At 33.4% G+C, this 26,383-nt stretch overlaps 1 protein-coding gene across 1 annotated transcript in view; it reads left to right on the top strand.

The window, feature by feature from the left end:
* LOC119834026 (protein couch potato-like) overlaps positions 1-11,356 on the top strand; it is a 130,721-nt gene extending 119,365 nt beyond the window's left edge. The window contains 8 exon segments of the mRNA XM_038358303.1: positions 933-1,010; positions 1,854-1,907; positions 2,121-2,183; positions 3,042-3,186; positions 3,862-4,034; positions 5,007-5,209; positions 6,104-6,308; positions 6,799-11,356. Of these exon segments, the coding sequence (XP_038214231.1) occupies positions 933-1,010; positions 1,854-1,907; positions 2,121-2,183; positions 3,042-3,186; positions 3,862-4,034; positions 5,007-5,209; positions 6,104-6,308; positions 6,799-6,834 (957 nt within the window). The 3' untranslated portion in view covers positions 6,835-11,356.
* The last annotated feature ends 15,027 nt before the right edge of the window (positions 11,357-26,383 follow it).

Genomic DNA, 26,383 nt, shown 5'->3' with positions numbered 1-26,383 from the left:
TGTTGATATTTTCTAATCATGTGTATGAATTAACCCTCGTGTCGAACGGATTACGAAATATAACTTGAATATTATTTTATATTGAATATAACGTATTTAACATCCTTATTGCAAACAAAAATGTTTACGGCGTGGTATAGAATAAAATCGAAAGTTCCTTTCATTTCCATTGCAAACTGATTATTAAAGTGGAAGGAATGTATAAAAACTCAGACGCATAAATAAGGTGCACAACAAGATGGCGCCTACCCGCGGCCGGTGTTACCAGCAATTAATCTCCATTTCCCGCACGCGCCAAATCGCGCCACCATTACGAGCGCTGTTTTATTTCATTAAATGGACCCACCGAATTAATGCATTGAAACGTTTACAAAGTGAAAAGAGGAAAATAGACCGGCTCTATAAGATTTCGCGCCTTTGTCTGGAAAATGACTATTAATTACAATTATTAATCTTTAGGCTGCTTTAATGATGATTGTCCAGAACATTTTTTAATGCAGGTTTATGCTACATTTAAAGAAAGGTGCAGTAAAATGTATATCAATAATAGGACGGCAAATGAAGCATCACTATTTATTTTGCCATCCTTATAAAAATGGTTGAGAACTGTACGGCAGACCATTTTCATTTAAAAATATGCATACTAATTAAAACAAGCGTATATCAAGACACTATCCTACTGTCCAATAATTGAAAATATTTCAAACGTCAAAGTTAATTAAACTACCGGGTATCGTATTTCAAAAACATGTTAAATATGCAGCAGTTTCCACAAAACTCATAAATAACCCTAAATATTTATAATGAGTTTAAGTCAGTTAATGCTATTTTAATACAAACACATACAGCAAAGCTTCATACACGGTTAATTGTATCGCTCAAAACTTTGGTATGTAATACAAGGATAGTGAAAGACAAATGGTTGGTTGCAGGTGCGGACATTGTTCGTGAGCGGGCTGCCCATGGACGCGAAGCCTCGGGAACTGTATCTGCTGTTTCGGGCATATGAAGTAAGTTTGTTGGGAACTTTTGTCAAAGCAATCGGCTGTATGGCGCACGTGTATACCATCATATGCATTACCAGTTGTTACCAGTTAAGGCAAATTTTGGCTCATTATTCGCTTTAAAAAGTTTATTATAAGCGCTTAACTCTGATAATTGAATTAGAAAATTCGAAGGATGATATTTTTAAAATAATATTATGTCATTAATTAGCTTTACCGTCTTTTAGCATTTTAACTGGCCACTTTACTTTTAATAATTTTTAAAGAAATGAGTTAATCGTGATAATAGTCTTCTAGACAAATAGGCACAAAACAATAAGTAATTCCCTTTTAAATAAACAAAAACATAGTTCCCACGTATTTAGTAGATGGAGAGTATTCATAAGATTCTACAATTCATAAATGCAAATAGTGGACCATATTTTATTGAAAATCGAAGACATATTCTTGCACAAAAATATAATAAAGAGGGCTTTCTCGTCACCCGTCACGCGACTGGAAGGCTCGATTTGGATTACGACGTCGTAAATATCAAATGTCATGCCCCGATACGTAATATTCGGATTGAATCGATTCAGTCTATCGATAAGGAGGATTACTCGATACTCGGCTGGCACGGATAGCACCGCGGCTATCATACTTCCTAAAGTTAATACGAGGGTTGGATAGCGTGCTCATAAAGGTACGTGGTACGACCCGGCACCATTTTTGATCGGCTAAATGTATTTCGTCGGAACCGAGTTTCACTAAATCATGCTAAGATATAACTATCGTGATGTGGAAACATTGATTTACATAGGTATTAGGGCAGTTAGGTCAATGTACTGATAAATCTGTGTTCTTTTACAGGGATACGAAGGTTCTCTCTTAAAGGTTACAAGCAAAAATGGAAAGACAGCATCGGTGAGTTCATTACATACTTAGTTTGTTATTTAAAAAAATTACTTTATGAATGAATTATTTCCATTAGAACAGAAATCATTCCATATACATTATTATGATGGACGATTTGATTTGAGATGAAGATTTTTTTTGCCAATATTCGATATTATTCGTATTTTATACAGATAATCCTATATTTAATAATAGTATTATTTACTGAATGGTTTCTTACAGCCCGTGGGTTTCGTGACGTTCCATACTCGTGCTGGAGCTGAGGCTGCTAAACAAGACCTTCAGGTTGGTTACGATAAATTTTACTTTCTTGCAAATTACTATGTGAAATAATCGAGCTGTATTAATCTGCTATAGGGTATCGTAAACTAAAACGATATGATGAAATACATTCGAATAAACAACAATACTGAGTACAACTCTCCGTATAGATAGCAATTAACACATTGTGTGAGAGTGTCACTTACATAAAGTTTGCCTACAACGAATCGCTTAAAACACAAACAAAGTCACAACAAAATCTCTGCATAGATCGAGATAGAAACACCAAAGCGATTACGCTATTTGTAAATACTAAAACGAAACAGCACGGTGTTACTAAAACCTCTTCTCATCACATGCCTCAACACAGCCAATACGCACTATAGTTAATATTCTCATCGTAGACTTGAAATAACATTTTCCCGTCTCTGAGTAACCGCATCGTAAGTTTAATATGCTAAATCCATGCACACGTCGAATTGCCAACGTCGAGTCATCAAGTCAGGGTCACTAAACCTGACTCCGGAGTGTGATCGATTAAGCGGTGTATATACGCAACTGCATGTCACTGTTTGACAGGATTTGATGTCCCACCCCGAGCACTGTGTTCGGCACTAAAGCAGGCGCAGGCGCGAAAATCTAAATTACAAAATTTCTATATCAGTTGCGTTTCGATATCCCCCTTCCAGATTGTGAAACAATTATGTAGAACATACCCAGTGTACTCGTTCACGAAACATCAGTTATTCTAGAGTAGTCCCTTTATGTCCCAACACGCGACTATCACTGCCCCCCTGTGGATAACATCCACTCGGGTACGCGGCATGTGACAGTTCCATCGTCATTATATCGGAGCGCCGCACCGCTCGCGGCTGTTCACAGCAGGGCGTCCGGTTCGACCCCGACATGCCGCAAACGATTCGGCTGGAGTTCGCTAAAAGCAACACGAAGGTCAGCAAGCCGAAGCCGGCCGTTGCCACAGCCGCGCCAGCTGCACACCCCGCATTGATGCACCCACTCACTGGACGTAAGTACCGCCGTATGCACACACCGCCCCGCGTTCGCTCGATCGTCTTCGCAGCACCAACAATCTAACTACACTTTGCATAACATCACCAATAAGCATTATACAACTACAACAATTTGAAAGCAAATTGGTCCGTGTTTACATTGTTCTCTGTTCAACTTTCTTGGTACGATTACGTCAAGTTAAGAAATGGGAAAATGAAAACTTTACCTCTCTTCCTTCACTACCACTTTTCCCTAACATTTCATGCACTTTAAGTCATATTTCTGAATATATACTCCTTTCTATCAAGTTTTTGTTTTTGCCGTTAAACGTAAATGTACAAATTACATGTAATTTAAATGTTACATGACAAAGAATACAATGATGAAATATCGTGTCGAGCGAACGCAAGTTTGGGCAAGTATCTGTAATCGCTTACACGTACCACGCAAAGCCTGGCTCCGCGAAGCTATTACCTATCAGTCGATCTGTCGGGTTCTTTACTGCTATATACTATAAACTTTCTGAACATTTGTTTTCTTGTCTAGTCACGTTCAGGTTAGAAAATGGGAGAGCGGGGAAATATTTAGGAAATCTAAGGAAAACATGTCAGTGGTTTTGTAAATATGCCTGGTTTTTTTTTACTGAACCTCATGTGAGGGTTTTGGTGGTAATCGTTTTCCATGTGTGCAGACTTAGCCAGCCCATTCTTTCCGGGTGGAGGAGCTGAACTGTGGCATCACCCGCTGGCCTATGGAGGGGAACTTCCGGCGCTGTCGCATGGGTTGGTGCATCCCGCCATCCACCCACAGATGGCGCCCGTGCGTTCCTATCTCTGACTAGCTGCCGCCGATAGGCCACACCACGTGAGTATTTATTTTTACCTGCAGGACAACTGTCGCTCAATTTATAGCTGAAATTGATGATAATTGGGCTTTCACATGTATTTCCTATATATTATATCGATTTTTATAAAAATGCATAGAGATGCATGCATGACATTAGAATAATAACAAAAAAGCTATCCCATCCATCGACACAACAACGTCTATTTTAAAATGATGTATCGTGCTGGTTAGGATTGTCTATCAACTGTTGATGGATTGCATGGCAACGGCCTCAATTTTTTTTTACTATGAGTTTTTTAAAATCCTTATTTTTAGTTATAACATTAAATTCATAAGTCATTAATTTCAAGTATGTATGTTGTATATATATCATGTACATTGGATTTTGGCTATATCAGTTTGCTTTGTTAGTTATTGTGCAATAAGTACAACAATCAAGCACATGGTAATAAATTGTATACCTCAATTTTAATACTATTTATTAACACAAAACCATCGATCAGTAGATATACTGTTTTTATTCGTATAACCTATTACTAAGACTTTAATTTTTACGTTTTTTAAGACCCACAGGACATTTCTTTGGCATCATTGTTATATCCATATTACATATTATGTAGAACTAAACTGTAAATTGATTTTATTTTAAAAGAGTCACTACAGAGTTTCTTGCCGACTCTTCTCTGTGGAAACTACTTTCCGAACCAGTACTTCCGAACCGGTAAATGTTAAAACTGTATAAAATGACGAAAGTGCTTCTATAAGAAGTCTAGTTGAGTAAATAAACGTTTGCGTTTGAGTTTGAGTTTAATAAACCAATACAGACAATTATCGCCATACCTATTAACGCTATCAAACTATTTACAATCAACCTCTTCAAATTGTACTTCTAAATGCCATCCTTCTCCAATTGTCATTTCATCAGTCCGCGCTATAACTTGTATGAGACTGGTGGACTGGAATTATAAAAATACTCGTATATCGGTGCAGACCCCACTGACGCTGGGCGCGTGCGTGTTGCCCGCGCCCGCGCTGGGCTCGCCCGGCGCCGCGGTGGGCGCGCACGCGCCGCACCCCGCGCATCCCGCGCACCCCGCGCATCCGCACACCCAGCACCCGCCCTGCTCCACGCTCTTCGTCGCTAACCTGGGACAGTTCGTGTCGGAGCACGAGCTGAAGGAGATATTCAGCAGGTACGGACGGCATTGAAAATTTATGGAATCAACTGGAAACATCCGATATTATAATCCTTTTTTTTAAGTATGTGGGAAAATTGTGAGACTTTTTATAATAAATTTGAGGTAAGGTTAATTTTAGGAATTAGAATTTAGGATGCTGTGAAAAATATGAAAATATTAATAATCATTTATAGACACTGTACCTATTTCATTTATAATAATCGATTATATTGTAAATAAATTGGGTTTATTTATTATAAATATTTCCAGTTGATATCCACCTTACCCACGATGTCTGCATGACCACACGGCATTACAAAATTATAACTCTGCAGTATAAGAATAATTTGATTAACGTATGATGTGTCTTTCACAGTGCATGTTGCACCAAGTATCACGAGATTCCAGTATTGGATTCAAATAATTATCTGAATCATCTCGCACAAACATGAAGAATGAGCAAGTAAATATTCTTAGTTTGCGCGAGATATAAGCCTGCACCCGTATCACCTCTAGCATGACATCAACATTATATGTACACGTTACATAGCTGATAGCACCAACGACCACATTACTATACTGACCGCATTGCACTGTTTCAACAAAGAGTTATTCCAAATTTATTTTTGATCAGACGATGATGTCGAATTTAGTTTCCGCTTCACGTATGATTTCGTTTATTTTGCAATGTATTAAATATACACATTCGTAACAGCCTATACTAGTTCACAAGCGCGCTTTGTCTCGTCATTTAATTCGGCTTCATATAATCAAGTACATATCGGTATCACTGGCCAAGAAGTCACTGGCACATGAGGTATCCTTAAGATACCCTCAGTACATAGTCGAACATGCAACACACGAGGCGAGAGGGGATACGAGTGTGGGCACGATATGTAATCATGGCAGCTGTCCGGGGTTCTCGCGTTTGCGGCTTCTGACCGGTGGAGGTGGTTCTGGCCCAGTAGCCTTCGTCGACTTCGTTAATGCAAGCGAAGCGGCGGCCGCCATGGCCCGGCTGCAGGGCGCGCTGCTTCTCAGCTCGGAGGGGCCGATCCATGTCGAATACGCGAGGCATAAGTTGGCTCACAACGGCTGGATACTCGCACATGAAGTATGCACGCGCACTGTTTGCTATTACGCAGGCGCGGATATGGGGGCCCGATGCAATCCTCCACCCCTGCAAACTTAATTACGCAATATTTCTTCATAAAACCAATCTCCTTGACGATATTGAAAATTTACCCGGGCAAACGGAATCCCGTATCCGCACCTGCCTCTTCAATACTACACTGTTTCGTATTGCTATAATCAATTTACATTGTAATTAATCACAATTAAAAATATTTAGTTTTCATAAAAACCGTGTGGTATAAAAATTAACAGAACTCTTTGGACTCCACGTCTCTTTCAAAAGTACGTGATATTTATTCGATCCGAAGTTATAAGGATTCCAAAGTTTATAAAGTATCGTATCTGAGATAAAACACTTGCACCGTGCACATAGTTCTAAACTAAACCGCTTCGTATCAAGTACTATTGAATGCAATTAAATAAAGATTTGTCAAAAGTTTTCGATGTCTAAAGTTTTGTTTTATTAGCAGGGAGCCAAAGGGGGAGAAGAGGTCGAACAGCATTAGTTCGTTCGTGGCTCTCGGCACTTGACAACCAGCTCACTGAGGGACGCGCAATCTATATCCTCTGAACCATATCCAATCCAGAAACACAGCAATGGAAGATGGAGCTCGCACAAGCAATTTCACATATCCATCGCATAACTTACAATAAATCAAGTCCATACTTTTTAAAGTCAAAGTCCTAAAATAACTGTTTCGTATTGAAATTGTATTCTTACTCCGTTTGTTTAAATTTGACTTTACAATGTTGGATTCGATAATAATTAATATATAATGTGCTACGTGTGCTCGTCTTCTGTATGTTTATGTTTTCCTAGTACCAGCGTCAGAGGGTGGTGTATTATGTTGATACCAAATTTAGCATAAAAGATTTATTTTATTATTAACATTCCACTTTTATTGTTTACCGTTTGCAATGAAATATTTTAATATATAAAATTATTTTTTTTGATGAACTATGTTTAATATGTAATGTTCTTTTTTGTGTAATATTAGATTTATTTACAACTAACTTATTGTATGGGAATGTTTTGTATGTTTCTAGGCCGAAGTATTCAACTGAGAGGATTTGTTATGACTGTAGAGTAATATCAGAAATAAAACGTTTTAGGATATATCTCATTCGAATAAGCTAAAAACCAAAGGTGCCCTTCATAGAAAGATTACGTTTTGTTAAATAAATATTTCAAGTTGAATGATTTTTAATAAAAGTTGTATTTTAATAAATAACGAAACTTTTGTTTTAGTCTCGATAATATTAGTATATTTAAATGAATTTCATGACTATTTCAAATTATATTTACCTAATGCTTTTCTTAGTAATTTTTATAATGTTTGAACACTCGTTAAAGCGCTGGCACTTTAGTGTTGGTCTTTCGATCCTTTCTATGTGTAAATGGATATTTGCAATAAATGTAAACGTAATAAGATAGTGACGCCCCTTGGTGCCGCTTACTGTGAAGTGCAATACGATACTGAACTCTCGAAGTCCAAGTCCGGGACCACTTGCATCGTATCATTCTATTACAAGTTTAAGAACTAGTGAAAAGCAAAGAGAAACTCAACTCGATCGGATCGTCCTCAAGCACTGCGTCGACAGTAACGCTCGCGACCCTTTAATAATTTCACTAGCTCTATAACTCATTTCTTGTTTAAGTACTTATGTCTTGTGCCTTGCAAAACTTTTTCCACGACTTTACTTTGAACCTTTCTTGTATGTATGTTTGTTTGTTACCACTCGTATACGATGCGGTGTTGTCGAGAGCAGTTCAGTGTTGCGAGAATTTAGCATTGGCCTTATAAGATTAAATAAATAAATGTAATCGTAATTTTAGATGTAATTAACTGGCGACTCGCCATGCTGATAGTGAAATGATTATTCTACTTGCATGCTTTGACGAGCTTCTTGGTAATAATCTTATTAAACAAATAGTAGATACTTTTACTGTGTAACCTTTAGGTCAATACTATATTAATTAGGTAAGGGTATTTATTGTAGACGATCAGCATAGTTACATTAATATTTAATAAAGTTATTCATACATAATAATAAAACGGTGTAATGAAATAAAATTACTGGAGTGTTAGGTTTAACTGAAATGATAAAATTAATATATTTTTTATTTTTATCTAGTTGAGTGTCGCATGCAAATGGACTCAGTTACCTAAATGTCTAACGCGGTGACGGGAAAGTACATTTCGTTCCGACATAGCAATAAACCAAAAATGAAAATCTTAATGTTATATTATAGTTGCCTAGAAACGTATTCTGCTGTAACATGTAAAAATTATATAAAAAAAGTAAAAAAAAAATATATCCCTGCATAGGCTAATATTAAGGTTTCGGATGTTCTGACAAAGTTGACGCGACGATTCGACATGTACACGTCGTGTTGAATTTTCTGTAAGTGAATTCTTATGAAAATATCTTAGTCAATATATATAGAAATATTGTCAATTTTTAAAAGAAAAACTTAGCAAAATTTTATACGTTGTTTATAGTGATCGATAAATGTGTAACATACCGAGCGTCATGGCGTATACACCAAAGATAAGCGATTTACATAACTTTAATACTAACCTCAGAACGTACCAAACATTATTTGTAGGCGCGCGTGCTGGCGGGAATGAGAGATATAAAATATTCCAATTTCCTATACCGGAGACCTGGGCCGAGTCATGTACCTTATAAGGAAAACCTTTTTTGAATATCGACTTATAATGATCTGCGTTTTTCTCTACTTATATATAAATAGTTTATAAATTATCTGTGGTTTGTACATTATAAGCTACATCACTTCGCCCGACAACATTCTTGTAAAAAAATCTTTTGAGTATGTGAAAAATCGTAAAATCGCTGTCATTTCTATTATATATACTAAGTCAATGTTTACTTATTTAATTCGATATATTATTATGCTAATTCGTATGTAAGTGATTGTGTAATAGTGTAGTAGCGATCTCCCATACCTCCGGCGCACGGTGACCGCTCACGCAAATTGTAATACAACGAAAGTTTTATACCTGCCACTCCTTTTCATAGAGGCTATTATTGTAAAATTTATTCATGTCTCCCATCCTTGCGTGTATGCATGTTCCTAATATTGATTAAGTGTGAGTTAATTACTAAATTTATGCACACTTACACAATTTAAGAGCACGGATTCTAGAATTATTTTCAAATCTTCCATAATTATCGTTATAAAATTTTCCTCAATATTCCATCTTTACTATGAACGTTTGTATTAGACAACTTTGTATGCGTGTTCATGAGCGTTGCGTAGCGGTCGCCGGCGCCGCCAAGATTCCGTCCAACAACACTATAGCGTAAGAGACGTCCAGTGGCTGCGGACACGGCTACGTCACCTATTGCGGGACTACTCGATACATATCATCGTGTAATATTAATGTAATTAGAGATAATCAAACGGTTTCATAGAGACGTTTATTCTGTATCCTTGTCTACTTCTCGTAATGCAATCGGCTATATGTCACGCTAACACAGTATCGATTTTACGTTAACGGAGCTCTCGCTTGGCGGCTAAATTTCACCTTGAATATTTCAGCTTGTACGGAACGGAATTATTTAGCTAAGATCAAATTAGTTTGTGAACGAACGGGTGAATGCGATGCGATGAATAATTTATTGTTGTTTACGATATCGAGTAGAAGTGGAAGCGTGTCGACTGAGCCGCGTGACATTGGCCCGCATGTGATAGGGTAGGACTAGGGGTGTAGCATCGCCTTGCAAGTTAGGTTAAGTGAAGCGGTATCACACAAACGCCGTGCATCGGAAACATATCAATTCTGTGCCCCTTAATAAAATTAGCTAATAACTAATTTAAGAAATACATATGAATAGCATAAAGAAACAAAGTAATCGTTCGGAGTATTTAATACATACTAAGTGTTGTTTTCGCATGCGGAGAAAGTAATCATACGATTAGATTATGTTTTCGAAATATGGTTGACGCATAGTACCCGAGTAGTGTCGCGCAATTTTTTTTTTTTTTATTATTGTTTAAACTTATCGCAAATAGTCTTAATGTTATTTTTATTGTTATTATAGGCTAATCAAATGGCTTAATTACTAAAATAATTTCTAAATGTTCGCTTTCATATTCAGTATTAATGAACGTGTTTCTTTTAAAACTTCGGTGACACGAGATAACGTCGCTGTAAACTTATTTGTATATCGAGCAAAAATCATACAAAATATTTAAATTAGTGGTTAATTGTTAGATTTGTGTGACTTGGATTATTTAAAGCTTTTAGAGCAATGGTAAAGTGTTATTGTGGTTTAAGAAAAAAAAACATAATGACATTGTAAAAATAGTGATAAATTTAGCTTAATTGTATCATTATTATGACTTTTATAGATGTTCATTAATTTTCATTTCTTACTTCATTGACTATTGTCGCATTGGAGACGTCATTGTTAATTCAAATAAATTTGAGCTGATCCTCAATGGAAGTTTTTATTCGTCCATCCCTCCGACTTCGGCACCGATCAGTCTCCAAATTGAAATCTGAACAGAGTTAATAAATCTTCGTTGATTGTACAAATTTTCATTTCTCTCAATCTGAGTGAGTACAATCAAAGAGTCTACATTTAATATTTTTCTTATATGAAATCTGTTATTTATTAGAGAACTTGTTCGTTATTTTGTCAACCTCTTTGTAATATTGAAATCTAGTAATTAATATTAATATGTGTCTAGATTAGGATAACCGAGATTAGAATAATTATATTATTGACGGTTGAGCTTTGACTTTTGCTTTGTAGAGATGCTTCGATACGTCCTCTTGTAAAACGAGTTTTATCAATTATTATCATTCTTTAAATTAAGATCGATGTTTAAACAAATTGGTTTTACACAGACGACGTAGACTATTGCGGGTAAATCGCTATGAATTCTTACTTTTGATGATAATTTATTTTATGGCAGTGTTGTATTTATGTTATGATTAGTTTTAAAGCATTATAGGGTCCAAAGATTGGGAATAAACATTATGTGAGAAATTATTATTCTTGTTTCTTTGCGATAGTTCAATCGGCCCTTAACACTGGAGAGCGGAGATCGTGTACCAAAACCTTTTCTAATTACTCTATGAATATTTGAGTTCCCTTACTAGCGATAGATGGAGTGGCTAAGTTGTTCAAAGGGGAGGGTAAGATATACAATAACGCGCCCTGCAAGCTTCTCATTATTTTGAAAACCATTTAAGTACTTATATTAATTCGAGATGGCAAACAAAAGTAAGATAAACAAATCAGGGTGAAAAATCAAAAGGGAAAGATGAAGTTACTTATCCGATTTACAAATCTGTATATAACAGTCTATAAGCTCCAGAAATACAACAGCTAGCAGAGAATACAGCCACACTTTACACACAGGTACTAAACACTTCTTAGTTCACGTAGTCCGCAAGGGACGATAATTATTTAGACAATTTGAACTTACTGTGACCTCATTTTAAGACCTCGAGCAAATTAGTATGAGTAGCATTAATATAACATTATCCCCAAAACTTACACTCCTCGGCTAACGTGATATTACGACGTGCTAATTAATTTGCTCTGGATTTTCTTAATGAGTTGAACGTTGGCGAGGTAAACCGTCTTGTGAAACGCATGGAACACATGGAGATTTGGTGTAAGTATTCGAATGAAGAAGAAGTTTTTAAACTTATAAACGACAATATTACATGAATAGTAGCAGATTTTTATAATTATAATAGTATATGGAAGATTTGGGTGGTTACCACTATTGCTATCAAATCACTGAATTGATTTTGTTGTAACTTTCAATATGAGTATTACGAAGCTACAAAAAAATTTTCAATATCTAGTTGCGAAGCGAAGCAAGGGCTTATGCAAATACTTTATGAATAATAAAATTTATCCTTTCCACGAAAAATAAGTAATATTGAAGAGATTTATTTACATTAATTTATGGAAGAGATAGATTTCCTTATTGCGATAACATGTGGCATTTATGGTGATTTGCATCACCATAAATAAATGAGCCGATAATTTATAACATTTCAACCAAAGCATACTGAATAAATATACGCAATATACGAACAAAGTACATTTAAGACAAATACACAGACATAAAAAACAATATTCATAACGCAATATATACTAGTAGCGGGAATTGAATCCACCCTCTGCTATAGTGGTCAGTGACCCTTAGAACCCCATAATTCGTCAAATCAGGTGAATATTATATTCGCTATTCAATAAGTGTGTCATAAAGATCCTTCCATAACATTAAAAAAATATATATCTGGATAGGGAACTGAGAGTTATAAATGGTTATAGTCTTTAACATTTTTAAGCTCAATTTTGTTTGTTTGGTTCAATACAAAATTACTACTAAGTATTGTTATGACTGCTGCTACTGCTTGGATAATGCTGGAGGACTAGTGTAAGTATGTACATATAGGAGCGGGTGCTTCCTACTCATGAACTTTGGACTTTGAACTAATAAATAATATCATGATTCTAATGAGTTTGTATTTAATTCAGCATCATTTTGATTCATCATCATATCAAGTGCGGGTTGGCGGATGTCACATTTTTGGTTCTGCGACGTGCCGGTTTCCTCACGATGTTTTCCTTCACCGTTTTAAGCAGTGATGATATTATCCACATGCGCAGATAAATTGAAAAATCAATTTATTTCTTGCTCGCTCGCCTAGTCTCCAAGACCCGACTTATCGATTTTAAGTCCGAGGTCCTAACCACTGAGCCACCACTATTTTTTGATTACTCATAATTATTCACATGTAAGATGCAAAAAAAAGTTCAAAAACATTTTTAAATTTGAAAAAAAAAATCAAGCAATATACAAAAATTCAACAAAAACATATAAGGTAATAACAAGAAAAACCTGAATACATTACCTCATGTGGAAATGAATTTAATACCAAAGTTAACTACAGCAAAATATAAGCAAGTGCGCTCTCAGTTCGAATTAAAGAAATGGGTGTAAGTATATTCCAACTGCATTATTTTTACCGCATACAATGAACTGAATAGCTTAACTAACAATAAGAAGTACCTACATTGCATTGAGAGTTCAGTTATGTTCCCCGAGAGAGGTAACTTTTAAAGGACTGTGTCTACTTCACAAATTGCCTGGCCTCTATTCTGTACACTCGTTAAGCAGTTTGCAATGCGTACATTCCACTTTAATTAAAGTTTATATTATATAGTCAAGGGTTTTGTGAATTTATATATTCCGAGATCATCATTACAAATAGTAATTTGACCTAATCTCGCCAATATAGTGGAAACTAATATGGATATTCAAACATTGGGATTGAATTGATAGGGCATTTTAATGAGAATGGAATTAATACTAGTGATACAGAACTAATGATTGATTTAAATGCAAATAATGTTATTTGCGTCGACTGCTATTCGAATGTTTGTTTAGAAAATGTTTAATAACTACTTCAGCAGTAGGCAAAGAGATAATTATTAAATTTGTCATAACTAGACCTAGTTTAAATGAAACCCCACGCACACACACATGGGACGCTCCATTTTTCAAATAAAAAATGTATCATAAAAATCGGTTCACTCGGTAAGAAGTTATGAGTATATTCTATGTACATTTAAACCAAAAATGATATTTGTTTTTAATCTCAATGTAGCATTAAAGACAAAAAATATTTCTATAGAACAAATTAACCAAACGGATAGAAGGACAGACTTCGAAAAATACACAGTTTTAATTTTTCATTACAACACAAAAGCTTTTGTGCTTGCTTCGCCCGCTTGCATATTTTATACACTCAAAACTTTACAAATACCCTGGAACTGAAGCTATAAATTTCAGGAATAGCTACAAAAACTCTTTTTGTACTTAAATATAATTTCGGAGGACATTTGGTTCATTCAGGTATCTTATTTTATCAAATCAGATTATTGAGTATGCGGAAATCATATTGACACAGAATCTGAAGATGTTTCAATCTAGAAAATGGACATATAAAAATATTAAAAAGTGTACATTAATGTGAATTGCATTCCCATCGTACCCATCTCAACTCACCATATTGATAAATAACATAGTGGAAGTTATACCATTACATGTTTTAGCACTCGTATTAAGATATCATTGTTTGTGTTTATGCTCGCTTAGTAAGATATACAAATGTGATTGGTAGATACCAATTTCCATAGAGATCGAATCAACGGTAATATTGTTATCTTACAAATATGCAACTGCGCAGAAACAACAAACATCGACACAATTAATTCTAAATCAATAATAATTATAATTACACACAAATTATTCAAATGTGTTAAAATTTAATCAAAGAAATCTTTGATATCTCTAAGGTCAATATCTGTCATACTAGTATTTATTTAATTTCCATCCCTCGTTTCAAATGTGCTTCTTAGTCTTTCATAATGGAAAACGGGAGAATAGTTTAAAAGAAATGGAAACGGGCGACGCTGTTGTCTATAAAGTTAAAATGATCGACGCTAATTAGCGTCAAACTAGTATATCTATGCGTTAAACTGTCAGAAATGAGTCTGTGTGCATTAGATATAAAGTAATACGAAGTTCATAGTAATTTCAACTAAACCACAATTCAGTAGATAGGGTAGCGGTCACGAAAGTGCTGCACAATGCATTTCCAATACCATTGAGAGTTTCAACCGTGATAATAACAGAACCTAGCTGCTATTTAGATATCGCTACAACCTAAGCAGAAATTTAACCGACCAGCATTTTCTCTTTGACTCCACAATGATTTTAAATTGTTTCATACTGGAGTATTTAGTTTGGGTTTCCGTTTGCAAATGAGCGTTTTTCAACTAAATGCGTAGTACTTATTTTAATGTTTTTAGTGTGCTTACAAATCCTATGAGTTCACAAAATCAATATAACACTGATTTATAAATCGAATTCATATTTATACAGAATGTAAACTATTGAAAACAAGATATCTTTTGATAAACGTAGCTGTTTGTTTATACTTTAAAACTAAATAAACAGCGGCTTCCCGTCTTTAATGAAATTGTAAGGAATAGGGTTTGCTTCAAATTAGTTAGAAAATTGGATTATTGATCTTCTGAAATTCGAAGTAGGTAATCAGCTGTTTCGTAACCATGTTTTTCACAAACAAAGCACTTTAATGTTTTAGCACTTCAATATACGGTCATGCAATATACGCTTTAAAAACAATGCGGTTTCATCTAGACAGAAATATTAAAAAACTGTAAATGATAATAAATCGTCGCTGATTAACATCGTCGGAATAAAATATGAGACGAGGCCACATCAAACAGAACGCAGTGTCGCGTCCAACGTTATTTACAAAGTATATAAAATATAAAGTAAACATATTTAGCTCGGACTTCCCGCTTTCAAATGAAATTAAACTTGTATTTGCAATCAACTATATTCATTGGAGTTGCGGGAAATGCGCACAAGAATATTCTCTATAAAAGGCATGACACAAACATTACGAGTATTCCTTTTTTTTGTTTGTTTAATCTGAAACAAATTGGAGCTGCGGAATTTAATAAGCAGTGAAAGATCCGTAAATACTCGCTTGGTTCGCCGTTGAAGATAAAAAGTTATATCATGACATGAATAATGAACTAAAAGACGTATTTTATGAGATTTTATGTAATTGATAATCATTTATTATGTTACACATAGAAAAATGCATCTGTTTTGGATACCACTCGCATTAAGAAATGTGAATGTTTTTAAATCGATATAAGAAAGATAAAAGAAAAAAAACGGAAAAAAATATCATAACAAATGAATTGTATTTTATTGTTAGATAGAATATATCAAATCCTATATTTTTCATCACCAATGCTTAAAACGGTGAAAAAAATAGTTATTAAATCTTGAAGAAACCGGCATGTCCAAGAATAAAAAAAATAAAGTTCGATGACATGTGACATCTGCCACCCCGCACTTGGCTAGCGTGGTGGATTATGGCCTGAACCCTCATAGGAGGCCTGTGTCCCAGCAGTGGAAACATATATGGGCTGATGATGATGATGATGATGATGATTATATTTTTCAGATTGATCGTGTTTTCTCAAATTTATGTATCATTTACTAAGATAATGAATTTGTGTTCTAAAAACATTTACACAAAAAAAAAGATTCATAACCACAACAAAAGCTATTTCCATCCTACAATAGTAACAACTGTATGTATGTTTTATACATATCGTATGAAATACTTACAAGTTAGGTTTACATACGAGTATTTCCTGTTGTGAGAATCAAACACACTATATATCGCTTAATAAAGAGGCATGCTAACCATTTCACTTTATTGTTACACTTTAACATACCTATATATAGGTATAATAAAACAGTAACCAGTTCTGTACATTTAATATTTTATAAAAAGGGTAATGATATCTATAACAGTATATACATATCTATAACCCATAATAATGGTTACTATATTTCGTTACTGTTTGTTTTTTACATGTGTTTCAATCACGTAAAATTCATTGCGCAGATTTTGATAATATTTTAGGGGTATATAAACCGGAAGATAAAAGATCAATTCCTGAATATATAATGAAATGAGGTGTCATTAGATAGATCTTAAAAACGAGAAAGTGATTTGTAAATAAGTTATTCTAAAATAAAAAAGTATCTTCATTTTGAATTCTATACCATTTAAATACATTATGTATAATGCGGGTTCGAATCGCGCTTCGTAATATTTTTTTTCTATTCTTCAAAAAAGATAGGTTACATATGAAAAAAAACATTTTGATGTTACAAGAAAGAAGAGAACAAGAAGTACATGCTAACTATTTTTGTTCCTTTGAACGTTTCGTCAATTCGGCATATTTTTCTTTTGAACTGCAACAACATCATCAACGCAGGCTATTCAACTAAAATAGTAAAGCGAACATTACTCAACAGTTCAGCTCTATTCAACGATTCCGTGCCATGAAGTCCAAACTGAGAAATGAAAAAAAAACGAAGTGCGCTCAGTGAAAAGCGAAGTTAACTGGAAAGCTTTGTTTACATGTTTCGGTTTTGAAATTGTGGACTGCTCCGGACCGCACCCGGTTGTTTTAATTAAATTCGTATTGAATAACACTTAGTGCACATTGGAATTTCCAAATGAATGGATCTCGTTGATGTAGCAAATAAAAGCGGCCTGATTAAACGAGATTCCCTTTTTTATTACAAAGTATTGAGGACCAATGCGTTGTAAGCGTAAATGGTATTGATGCTCGAATGAAAAACATTAATATGTACCTACGTGCACACGCAATGTAAGCGAGTGAAGGCGCGCAAACGTTTAATACATTCATTTGACTGCAGTAAACGTACGTAATAAACATGAATGGCGTTCATGGTTTTTTTCATTGAATTCTACCAATGTTGGAACAATTTTTATCGATTAGCGATAAAAATTGTTCCAACTTTCAAAACAACATTTTATTACCTTCAAATGCGAAATATCATCTGTATAAAATATACTTACTTAGTGTTATGGGCTGTATAAAGTAGTAGATAATGTGCAAATAATGAATAAAATATAAGAAAGAATATGTAAAATATAATTTAAAGAAGATTTGTGGAGCTATTTGGGATCCAAGGGAGGTTCGAATCAAAGGCAAAAACTAGAATTATTTACAGGAAGGGGAAAACAAAAACAATCACGCATTGAACAAACCAAGCTATTAACTATCTGACTAAAGTTGTTTAAACACTGGAATACTCCAGAAGATATTGTGCCTTGGTTAAACAGCAATACTTAAGCGAAACGTTCAACACCAGCACTAAAACAGACTTGAAATGTGAAAGAGCGGCAGAAGCGTACGTGAAACACAAAGTTCGGGATCCCGTACGCGTTTGGCTGAAATGTGGTGTTGTGTACACGAATATCAAGTGGCGCGGCGCAGCCCACGACGTGACGTCACGTGCCGCTCCCCTATCATGAATACACGGATACTGCAACTGAAACATTTTAACTAATGAGGAACTTTATTTGAAACGCCAATCCACATTCGGATCGCTCAATATTTATTCACAAAAATTTCGCACCGTCAATAGCTTTTGATCTTTCTACTCGACGATAATTGTTGACTTGTAAATCGTTCCCACTATTTTGTTGCGATGAATACATGAATTGCTGTGTATATTTTCGATTAAAATGGCCGGTTTTGTTCATAAAATGGAAAAATTGCATGTAAAAATATCGCATGCATGCGTAAAAAGGAATAAATGTATTCGTAGTATCATAGTAATGATAGGTTTATAGATTCTATGTAATTCTTACAGTTGTGGGAGCTCTAGTATAAAATTAATGTCCTATGTATATTATAATAAAAGAAAATGATGCTATAACAACTATTTTTTATTTTATCTGCATAATCTCATTGTATTTTTCACATATTTCATATAGAGGTTAAGTTGATTAATTCAAGTACAAATGCAACTGTCAAATTTATCAAAAAATTGAAACTTGTTGCGGTCAATGATATCGACGATAACATAATAATCTATTATACAGATATATTTTATGTATTGTATGTATTAAATAAAAGTAATTGCTTATCTTGTAAATGTGAAAATGTATATTATATTTGTATATTTGTTTGATTGTCTTTCACGCCGTAATGGTACGCTTATACTCGTATAGTACCATTTTTATTCTATATAGTTAGGAGACTAGTGAGTGACATAGGCTACTTGTATCCGCATGAAACTTTTCATCATCATGGAAATTTAATCTGACAACTCAGGCAAGGGCGCGAGTAGAAAGCTTAGTTAGAAAGTTAACAATAAATAATTCATAGAATTTTGAATACCTTATCGTGATTTACATATTATATAAAAATTAGATACCTGGAACATTCCGCGAGGCAAGGACTACGGCTGCATTGTACATACACTTACAAATACATTTAAACAAACAGAACCCTGATATCGAATGAATTCGTTAAAACTATTAACAGTTCAGGAAACAAGTTTCAAATGACGCAACTAGCGCAGATTCGGACATTGTAAAATACGCGCATTCTTTTTATTGCAGTAACATGATACTCTTGCCAACAGTCAACAGAAAATTGCCTGTCAAATTTTTCATTTGTATGCACCCGTTGTTTCAAAACGATGTTTATTTCTCATTTAATAACTATGCTTTCCGTCGGTTTCAGCAATTGGAATATATTTTAACAAATTCATCTTTGTCGATACCAACGTTTTTTATTTAAGCTTTTCGACCTTTTTTCTTCTCTCCAATTAGTTAGCAGAATTATAAAATTTATTTATGTGGTATAAAATGTGAGTATTAAATCCTCAACTTGAGGTTTGACTTGAAAAAAACTTGCACGAGAAATGGGCTGATCTTTTCAACTCGTTATACAAATAACAGCATTTCGGAATTCTAAACGGCACACCCCAAAACGTTTTCCTCAAATGAAATTATTTCATTAATAAAATTCACGAAACACCAGAAGGATATAGAAAGATGTAAATGAAAGCCTCCTCAAAACATTTGTTTAATGAAATTCCGCGACTAGCAATCCTCCAATTATTCAAATATTGTTTAAATTTCCATTCAAAGAATATCCAATCGTAAGCGAAAAGTTTTTACAATAAGTAAATGCTTTGGTTTCCAATACCAAGTAATACTGGAAATATAATTTTTGTCTCATTTTTGGAATTAGAAACGATACAGCGAAGCAGAAAAGTTTAAAAAACCCAAATTGCTATCTTATTGTTTGGATATAAGGTAGATATTTAAATAGAGAAAACCGATTTAAGCATTTAACAAAGTGGTTAATTAGGTTGCATGCGCATAATTTATTATTCTTATTTTCATATGAATCTATAGGAATAACACAAGATTTTACAATAACGATATAAATATATATTAGCTTTAGTGTTCAATGGGAAGCCTGCAAAATAAATAAATGTTTCCTTCAAACCTTGAGGTAATCCTAGAGCAAATTAAAAGTTAGGTAGCTGTAAATGTGCGTACACCTTACGGAAGACAGCACAATTTAATTCAGATTCACTTGCATGCATTTTAGGTTGTCTTTTGTAATTATCTAATTGTAGCAATAAAATTAGCTTCAATTAGAAACCAAAAATTATAGGCCCACGAACATCTCTCATTCCTTTAAATCCTTTGGTGTCTATACAAAAGGGCGTATCTCAATTAATTACACTTCCATGAGTTTTTAGCTCCAACAGAGAGCGTGCGCAATCGGCCCCTAATTACCGCCAGTAAAAACTAATTGCGAATTGCTGAGTACCGCACCGCCGTCCGCGCCTCATGTTATGAATACGTTAATGTGACTAATCTACTAGCTTCTTTTTAGTACCTACATTTACCATATGGTGAACATTTTTGTATATTAATTAGAACTTTACATGCCTTCATAAACTTATAATAACCGCTAAGTTTCGTGGTATAAAATAAAAAAATTGCAATTAAAATTTGGTGTAATTCTTAGAATGTATTCCATAGAACAACAGCGTACTTAACCCAAAAATAACACAGTAATAATACAGTTCCTTCTTCTCACCATACTTCAAATTTCACTTAACCTATGTCCAATAACCTGATACAGCACATACATCAGTCTGTAATTAATCCGCAAAGCTTCTAAAACACCTGTTGTGAATAATTAACTCCTTGATTATTTAATCATTAAATCTTAACCCAAACGAAACAAGAACGCGTCAAGAATTTATAATCCCCTGAGTTCTGCTAGCATTGATATGACACAACCAGGGTTCATAAACAACTATTTATTGAAAATATCGCATTAACGTTATTATAAAACCAATTCCTTCTGTCAAAAAAGTGATAATAACGCAACTGGCGCTGGATTTTTAAGACAATCTCGTCAATAAAACAATTTATACACATTTTGAGACATTATTTATATGCCGTTGTAAATAAAAACTGTTAAATGAGTTTTCAGGGAATTATGAGGTATCAGGGTTTTAATAGACATCATCGTGATTATCCAACGGACATCTTTTTAAATGTATACTGTATACTTATATGAATCGAGTTGAAAAATTACATGATACATTACTGGTCTTACGTATGAATTTTTGGTAGATAGGTATACTCACAAAGAATGCATAAAAAAATTAATAGACTGGGTTTTTCGTCCATAAATTTTTGCCCGTCTCTTTTTCTTGTTCCATGAAATATTTTTAGAATGCGTGCATAACATTGTGAAATGTTTTATTTTGACCATTTTTATAACATGTCTATCATAAAATGCCTGATTGTATTCCAATGTAAGCGTTGATTAGTTGTTGTGAATTTATAATGAAACTCGGAATTTTAAATGAATCCTATCCTACTTCATACTAGTAATATTATAATTACGAAAGAGTGTAAGGATGTGTGTGTGTTTGTTGCTCTTTCACGCAAAAACTACTGAACCGACTGCAATGAAATTTAGTACGTACTTACGCGGGTGAAACCGCGGGGCTCAGCTAGTACTTATATATTTTAAGCTTAATTTTATATGTATTGTTCATTATATTTGAAAGTCTTTATTATAATTCACATTTTAATTTACACACCGCACAATACAACATCTATTTATTCTATTCTATACACTGCTTTACAAAGGGAATTATAAATACTTTATTCTACGTGGACCACAACATAAATAAAAAATCAACGTTGCAACAAAATTATTAAGTATGTTTTTGAAAACGTTTACCGTAAATATTATTTAGATTAACAAAAGTCGTATAAATAAAAGAGAAGATTATTCAATTATACTGACATAAATCATACAAAAACTTATAATTTCAAATATCACACATCACACCACACAAGCTTAACTGGACACATGGATTATGGAGCGGTGTGACAATATAAGTACAGAAGATGTTTTCATAAATCCACCGGACAACCATACTAATAAAGAATTATCGGTCTATTTAATACCGAAATAACGAGCTCCTGGAAATTTTCTGAAATAAAATTTCACAAATTTTAAACTTTATTTTAGTTTCCATTTCATTACATGGAATTAAATGTTTTTTCATTATGGTTATTTGAGTCATAGGTATATTTGTTATTTATTTTTGAACTTGACATAATTGGAAAAGAATATCTATAGAGACTCTTCTTTGTAGAAACTGCTTTCCGAAAATGTTAAAACTGTGTATGACGATTCAAAGTGCTTCTGTAAGTCAAATTGAATAAATAAATGTTTGAATTTGAGTTTAAAAAATGTATCTTATTAAACCTATGTTTAGGATATAGACGTGCCCGCCTATGAATAAAATAAAAATTTTAGTTACATTAGTTACAAATAATTATTGTACTCCTTTTTTAGTTCTATGAAACCAACAAGAATATTCCATATTATAAATTCAATTAAAATAACTTGAAAAAAGAATCAGAATTTGAAAGTAACTAATTATCATTCAATAAGTTAACTAAAATAATATCAGTATGCTAATGAAATGTTAACCGTGGTTGAATGAGAACTTTTCAAATCTACACTCAGGAGACAGGAATGGTTAATGTATATAATCATTAAGCGTTTCTGAGTGCGGCAACTCCAATTTTCACATTGTATTTTTTTCGTTTACAAAATACTTAATGAATAAGAATTAAATAGAAGTGAATACAAGAAATGATGATACCCAATATTTATATATTAATTATGTACCAATCACTACATAGCATGAAACAACCCTGTCCCTATCTATGTATGTTTGCATTTATACTTAGATCTTTAAAACTACACAACAGATTTCAATGAGGTTTTTCTTTTAATAGATTAAGTAAATCAAGAGGAAGGTTTATATGTATCTATCAAATCTATCAAACTACCGCGAATTTAACACGTGCGAAACCGCGGGCAAAAGCTAGTTATATATAAAGGAACTTTCTCTTCACTTCTTTTGGAATGAACATTCCCTTTGAATGATATAATTAAAATTAACATCTACGTTATCTACGTCGCATTTTCCACAATGTATCAACCGTTTCTCGCAAACTTAAGTTATTTCACCCTGCTTACACAAAGCAGACTAGATAAACTCGGGCTTGGTTCACTGTTTGCACTTTTGTCTAAGCATTTTCATTGTTTACCAGTTTATTTCAAACTGTTGTCTCTTTTTATCAAACACAAAGATCCACACGTGATTTCTAAAATCGTCAAGTTAATAATTAAATCTCTTTGCTTCTTAATAGGTAATATTACTCGCGTTTATATTAATATTTTTCAATCTGGAAGCGTACCATAAATCAACCCTACAGAAAAATTATAACCTATTGGCGTTATATCATAGTTATACTACGAAATTAGCTATGGTCTAATGCACTTAAACAGATAGGAGTCCTATACCTAAAAGCAATATTAAATATAAAATAATACTTCATTGAGGAAATGCATGGGCGATTTAAGTTACAATTGCAACAACAAAAAATAAAAACACAAAAAGCCAATAAACTGTAGATAAATGTGAGACGATTGTTCACTTTTCTTCAATAAGATTTTCTACACAAATAGCAAATATGAAAAATAACAAAACAATATTATAACGACTTGCTCAAGCGAAACTGCCTTACAGGATAAAAGCAATGAATTCCTTTTTGTTTAAAGATTATTTCAAAGAGAATGGTATTGTGACCGGACAAATATTGCTAATTTTCCCTAAAGTGGATCCATTAACGTACAATGTAAAATACGAGAATATAATGTTTATTATACCTAAACACGTATATTATATATTTATTCAGATTAATTCCTATGTAAATTTTATAAAGTTTAATTCAGTTAAGATAATAACGCGTAATGCCTGGGTAATAAATAAAAATTAAGGCGAAAGTCTAACCATTCGCTGTATGAGCAATTTAAATTAAAAAGTTGTTAACAATTTTATTAATGGAAACAGGTTCTCGCGGTTAAATCATGAAAGTTAAACGAAGCTGAAAAAACTTACGTCCCGAACTAAAAACCTCTTGAAATACCTGCGTAATTCATCTTTTTTAATTAAAAGTGAAGAAGTAAAGGAAAATTTTGCTCTAATAGTCTCCATTCATATACAGCTGTGTCGTTTAATTTTTTTAGATCGAGTAACAATTTCAATCTGAAATAATTTCATTGCTAACTTACTAATAAAGCCTTTTTGACATGTTTTGTTAAATAATTCGTTTACAATTAATAATAAGTATATAATGTTCTTGTGAAAATGAACTATAATATAACAGAATTCTACAATATTGCGTATTATGAACTGTTTTTAATAGTCATATCAATAAACATATCCATAGTAACATCACAAAATATATCCGATTTAATAAAAAGAAATCCCGTACCATTCCGTCTCATACAGTGTCAGTACGAAACCTGAAATAGTAATGGATGGATTTTTATGACGTATTGTCCATAGTCCGCCCACCTGGTTATGAGTTACGACTGCTGTCCAGAAAATTAAATTACCCGTTTGTAATAGAGGTCAATATATTACCCAGATGATAACAAAGAATATACGTATTAGTCTACTGGCTTTGCAAAGGATTTGATCATGTCCGATGCATAAAAACTGAACGTATTACACACATTTTTACATCGTGTAACGTGTTAGAGATCTTCTAACTCGACACCTTTAATTCATTTATATTATTATAAAGTGTTTTATAATGACTAATAGTATTGATCCACTATAGTAAAAAGAACAGAAAATATATGATATGCTCTGGGATTTTATACTTATTTGATAATATGTTGAAAATATAATGACAAATTTGATATGATAGAAAAAAATTACAAAGGTACTACTAAACATTTATTTAAAGTATTAAACACCATGCTAATCATAAATAAAATACGGGCAATCATTCTGATTTTTTTGTCAAATTCTTGTAGCATCATGTTATTCTAATTTAATTGTGACAAAATTGATGATTTTTATTAAATCATATATATTTATGTCAAGCATACGTACACATGTGCGCTTGCGGCCCTTCAAATTGTAAACTTATCGTCTGAACAAATAAATAAAACGATAGAACTTAGTTTCTTACCATTATATTTAATACCATAAGTATTTAAGAAATTCAGTGACTATGGAACAAATCGGTCCAACTAGGCCGAGCCTGTATCTTAGACAGTATACTATCTTTCCAGATTGTAGAGTATTTAAATAATGAGGAATAATACAACATTGATTGCTATTATTTGCATGTTATTTACACATCGTTATTTCTTAATAACAAAAAATAATTTTAATAAAATAGTGAACAAGCCTTCATTAAGTTACTATTAATCAGCACATTGAAGATCTACAAAGCTTACTTCTTAACATAATTGTTTTATGTTCGTTAATTTATAAATTTTATCAAAACTATCGCATGCAATTATATTATGTATAATTCAAAAATTCATAAGAATAAAAAGATTCTTACCTATCTTTATTTACCTAGCAACAATTATTTCAAACAAACATAACATAGATACAACGGCTCTCCCCTTTTTTACATTTTAAATCATTGAAATCTTCCATTAAAACTAGCATACGAACTAAGAACTTCGCTAGATATTATTATGGATATGAGAAATTTTCACATTAAAGACGTATCGTATCGCTAACGTAACATGAATTGTTACCGAGTTTTAATACAAAGCGCGCATAACATTATCACGGGTTTAATTGCGTTTAAACTCGACTTCAACCTCGCATGTAACTAAATTCAATCTAGTACAGATCTAAGGAGATTGTATTCAATTGGTTGGAGATTCATCACGTAGTATGTACGAGAATTTAAAGCATTAAATCAATAGTAGAGTAATAAATTAGACCCCGCACTTATCCTGGTTACCCAATTCGAAGCCGTGGCATAAATTACAGCTTACTTATCCATTCAATTACCATTTCGCTAATTAATGCTTTGATTTTATTCACCGTTTTATTGAACTTAGAGTTCGAAGTATCATTCACCTATTTTTGGTATTAACGGGGTGCGATAAGGTTCAAAATTGAGTGCACAAAAATAAATGTGTGTCAGGATGACAATTATCATCCTT

This window comes from Zerene cesonia, chromosome 18, assembly GCF_012273895.1.
Source record: "Zerene cesonia ecotype Mississippi chromosome 18, Zerene_cesonia_1.1, whole genome shotgun sequence".
Lineage (NCBI taxonomy): Eukaryota > Metazoa > Arthropoda > Insecta > Lepidoptera > Pieridae > Zerene > Zerene cesonia.
The sequence above is the reverse complement of the archived record's forward strand: the minus strand, read 5'-3'. Positions and strand labels throughout refer to the sequence as shown.